Source organism: Suricata suricatta, chromosome 9 (assembly GCF_006229205.1).
Source record: "Suricata suricatta isolate VVHF042 chromosome 9, meerkat_22Aug2017_6uvM2_HiC, whole genome shotgun sequence".
In the NCBI taxonomy this organism is placed as follows: domain Eukaryota; kingdom Metazoa; phylum Chordata; class Mammalia; order Carnivora; family Herpestidae; genus Suricata; species Suricata suricatta.
This window is the reverse complement of record NC_043708.1, coordinates 72942328-72947433: the sequence shown is the minus strand read 5'-3', so window position 1 is coordinate 72947433 and position 5106 is coordinate 72942328. Positions and strand designations below refer to the sequence as shown.

The 5106-nt window shown below is 37.7% G+C and overlaps 1 protein-coding gene across 1 annotated transcript in view; it reads right to left on the bottom strand.

The window, feature by feature from the left end:
- The window catches only part of LOC115302265 (olfactory receptor 4K15-like), a 9238-nt gene that overhangs the window by 512 nt on the left and 3620 nt on the right, over positions 1 to 5106 (bottom strand). Inside the window, exon 2 of the mRNA XM_029952217.1 lies at positions 4355 to 4987. Coding sequence (XP_029808077.1) covers positions 4355 to 4987 — 633 coding nt within the window. The remainder of the gene's footprint in view (positions 1 to 4354; positions 4988 to 5106) is intronic.

The following is a 5106-nucleotide window of genomic DNA, read 5'->3' as shown; positions in this document are numbered from 1 at the left end:
TGGATCCCTGCTTAGTGGGGTATATTTGAAGGTTCACTTCTGGAGAAAATGGGGGTTTAGTGCTCATTGTTAGCAATATATGTGCCGATGCTTAATAAATCTGCTTGAAGTATGAGGACTGGCCTGAGTCACATTACAGAGACCCCTTTGGGTTAGTTGGGTGAGGGGTATCAGCAAAAGAACAAGATAAGGAACATGGTGACAAGCTTCATGGGGAGTATTTTCTCTGGTCTCAGTGGGTGTCTGGGTATCCAGGCTTGGGGGAAGGGAGAGAAAAATAACACCACTTAGCTCTTTTGTTCTTGGAGAAGTCTTCCTATGATCCCTGCCCCTCCAGCATATTTTCTGATGTTAGTAAATAAATCACCTTCCCCTATATCCCAGGTACTTTTCAGCCTACTGCTTCTATGCTATATCTTGGAGTGATTTTTTTTGTTCTACTGTCGCTTTAAGGACAAGCACTCAATTTCCTATCACCCTCTGTCTCTCCCAGAGCAGAGCCTACTGATTTTTAAAGTTCCTGGTTTTAAGCCCTACTAATCACTAATCCTAATAACTTGCAAAAATTGGCTTCTGGTTTGCAAAGTCAAATATTATGGGGACTTGTCTTCCCATTGCAGGTCCCCCATGTCTGGAGTGCTTGGTGTTGGGTCTGTTTCCCTCCCTTATCCGTGCTTGTAGTCTGTCCCTCTTGTGGTAGTCTCACTGGGTAACTTGTACCAGGACTCTACCCTTCCTACCATTTTCAGATGTGACCTCCTTTCTATGATGGACTGTGGAGAGTCTCTTCTAGCAGTCTTCATTTTGTTTTGTGTGTTAGTTACTTAGATGTGGCTGTTACGTAGGTGTATTTCTGGCCTGGAGGAAGTGAGCTTAGGATCTTCTTACTCCCCCACCTCCCCATGTTCCTCCTTATAACTGTGTTTTTGAATGATATTGGACTAAAATTTTTCCTTATTATATGATACTTATAAAATTGGAATCCAGGTTATTATGGCTTCATTAAATGAGTGGAGGCATGTTTTGCCAATACTGGGAGAAAGCAGTCTCTATTTTCAGAAGGCACTCATGCGTAAGTTACAATTATCTTCTTTATTTACAACTTGCTTTAACCAATTCTTAATGGGGACTAAATTTCCCAGAGTCCATATATATGTATCTAACTTTGTGCTTCAGAATAGGGTGATAAATTACTCAAGAGAGAAGATCCCTAGAAATAAAATTACTGGGTGATGAATACAAGCATATTTTGATAAACACACTAAATTGCTTTCTAAAACCTGTTGAATAAATTTTGACTAAATAGAACTTCTGCAGTTCCAAATTTTTAGTCCTATTTAGGATTATTTTGTTTTATACTTTATCAGTCTACTACGGGGCAAGAGACGCATCTCTCTTGTTTTAATTAACATTTTATTACCTGTTACATTGAATACTTGTCTTTTTGTTTACCATTTGTATATTTTATTTAAATTTCCCACTAATGATATTTGACTCATAACTTTTATAAATAGTGAAATAAGGTTGTCATTTGAAAGTTAATTTCTATAAGCACACATAATGGATAGGAAACATATGCCAACTCTTGGTTAGAATAATTTCTCAACCGTGTGTCTTAATTTTAAGCTGGTGAGAAGCCTTAACACACCTACAGAAAGATCGTATGTAGCCCTGAATGTACAGATAAATAGGAAGAGGAGTCACTGAGACGAAGCATAACAGTGCCCATCCCAGCATTGTTCAAATAGGCGTTTCCCTGCCAGATTACCAGAGTCTGATAATCCTCCACGTGTCAGCCAGGTAACCCAAACTAAATTTTAACATAGATTCACCAAAACCACTTACTAATAATTTGGTTCCTATATCAATCATCATGCTGTGACTATTTGATATAACAATTAATTTTCAATACTATTTGAGGGGCACTTAGGAGGCTCACTTCATAATAACACAGTCTGTGAGTTTGAGTCCCTTGTCCCCTGCATCAGGCTCTGAGCTGTAGTGACAGCTCAGATCTTGGAGCCTGCTTCAGATTCTGGGTCTCCCTCTCTCTTTCTGCCTCCCCCCCAGAAAATAAATAAACATTAAAAAAATTTTAAATACTATTTGAAAAATTTATCCAAGTTTCTTACAGTTATTAACAAGGTGTCATTTCTGGGTCTGTAAGGCTGTAGGCCAAATATTGAACTGGGACGATTCATTAAGTTAATGTCAACTATGAAGTATTTTGGTGGCTGGCCCAGCTAAATACCCTCTCCTAGATGTGTCTTTCTGCCACCATTATACAGAATGAGCCTTTTTTCACTTAAAACTTTGGTGATTCGGTCATTTCCATGAGGCCTGATACATTCCTTAATCTTCTTATGCATCTACTATACCTGGCATAAATTAATTTTTAAAAATGCATGAGGTCACATTAAGTTAATCAAAACTGAACACTACCACATTGAGATTATTAACTCTATTTTTATAATATCTATTATTCCTACTTGTCATTATTACCTAACTGCTAATGAATGTTTTTATAGCTAACTTGATTGGTTTGAAAGCTTTTATTGAACATGGGGCTATGACTTTTGCCTCTTTGGTAATACCTGTGACCACTCACTTTTTTTTTCTTTTTTTTAAATCAGTGTCAGTTTATTCAGGTAACATCCAATGAAGTAATCTCAAATATGGAAAAGTAAATATGAAAACAAAATCAGACTTCTACAGTATATAAGGAGTCATATAAATCTGACTTAGATATGGACAACTTAGTTTTCCACTGGCTTCCTATCCCATGACTCTGAAATACCTTGTTTGTATGAAACAGTTGGAGAAGTTACCTGGAAATGAATGCTCTGGGTACTTGCATTCTCCTTATGGCACTTACTGTATGTGTTTGCATGTTAAACTTTGGCACACTGACACATTTGGTAAGAACATCATTGGTTGTCTTAGGGAATCACAAACTGTCCTAAGTAGTAAAAGCAAAAACACAACCGTATTTCCAGTTCAGAAACCACAGATCTGAACTGAAAGCTGGCATAAATGGAATAAACTCCTCTTGGCATGGATTCGGTGATGCATGATATAAGGCACTGAATCCATCATGTTCACTTTTCTTTTCCTATTCTTTCCATGATTTAGTGGGATTCTGCTTAAAGTTTCACTTAAAATTTGAGAAAAATGAGATATATTTTGTAATCACTAATATACATACTTACTGTGACTACTTTGAAATTTTCACCCTCAATTAATATTAATGAAATACCTCACTCACTATTCAAATAACCTGCAGTCATTTTCAGATGATGGTGGGTTTATTACCAGTGGTAGACGTAGACTATAAGTGCTAGAACATTTCTCCCAGAAGGTGTAAGAGTACTCTTATAATTTCAACTATGAACTCAGTGATACTCATTGATGTGCTGTTAGTTTAAAAGCCAAAGTAGCACAACTCAGTACTATAATTGATACTGTAGTATTTTAGGTATTTACATCTTAGCAAAATGGTAATTATTATAAAAAACCTGTTTTATAAACATCAGGGCTTTATTTGTGAATGTGGGAAATTTGCAGTTATTAATAGTGGCTGAGTTATTAGATGAAATAATGATAAAATATACTGATAAAAGTAGAGGAGTCTTCATATAGTCTGTCATGTCAAAGCAGATTCTGTTTTTACCTCAAAGAATGCTACCCCAGTCAAGTCAGATGTGTTAGCGGGTCTGCTTTAATATGGAGGTGACTTCAACATGCTACAGGATGCTTTTATAAACGGTGCCTAAGTAAGGGGGGAAAAGGTACTTAGAAATTTGAATATATGTTGTTGATTGTTTCCGAGAAAATGGGATGAGCCACAGAAAATTGAAACTGGTATCATATGAGATTCTGCACTGCATTTCCCAACTTCAGATCACTAGAGACAGGTTCTCTAATAGTGGAAGACTAATTGTGATAGAAACACAACAATAAAATCACATATGTGCATCACAGTGGACAGTAAGTAAGGATTTGTCTTACTACCTCACAGTTGTCTAAAAGACTTGTTTAGAACCCACATGTCGGTTCCGTAGCTTTTTCATGGCTTCCTTTACATCTTTATTCCTCAAAGTGTAGATCATGGGGTTAAGGACAGGAGTGAAGACAGCAAAAAACACAGAAATAAATTTATCAATAGGGAAGCTTTCAAAAGGCCAAATATAAATGAAGATTAATGGGCCAAAGAACAGAACCACAACAGTGATATGGGCGGACAGGGTGAAAAGTGCCTTGGATGCCCCACCAGAGGCTTGCTGATGGACAGTAGCAAGGATAATAGCATAAGACATGAGCAAAAGGAGGAAGCAGATAAGAGAGAGCAGGCCACTGTTGGTTAGCACAAGGACCTCTAAATCATATGTGTCTAAGCAGGCAAGTTTGATCACCAGGGGAAGGTCACAAAAGAAATTGTCTACCTTATTGGGTCCACAGAAAGGAAGATTGACTGTGAATGCCAGGTGGCTGGCTGAATGCAGAATACCAATGGTCCAGGAGACTCCCACCAGAATAGCGCACACCCTTCGGCTCATGATGGTCATGTAATGCAGAGGTTTGCAGATAGCAATGTATCTATCATAGGCCATAGCGACAAGAAGCACCATCTCACTACCCCCAAAAACATGCAAGAAAAATATCTGTGACATGCATCCCTGGAAGGTGATGGTCTTGTGTTCATTGAGGAAGTCTGCAATCATCTTGGGAGTGGCAAATGTAGCCTGACACACATCAATAAAGGAGAGATTGCTAAGAAGAAAATACATTGGGGAATGTAAGCGAGAGTCTATAATTACTGTGAGGATGATAAAGATGTTTCCCAAAACCGCAGCTCCATAAAACACAGAGAACAAAAGGAAGAGGAAGAGTTGAATATCCTGAGAGCTAGACAGGCCCAACAAAATAAATTCAGTAACCACCGATTTATTGCTCCATCCATTAACTGACTCTGGGCTGCTGAAGTTATCTGCAGAAAAAGAAAAATAGTGAAAATGGATAAGAATAAGCCTTTGACCATATTTCAAATCAAGTAGATGCTTCAGTTCTAATAGTTATAAAAATAACATGGTGAGGCTATAGGACAAT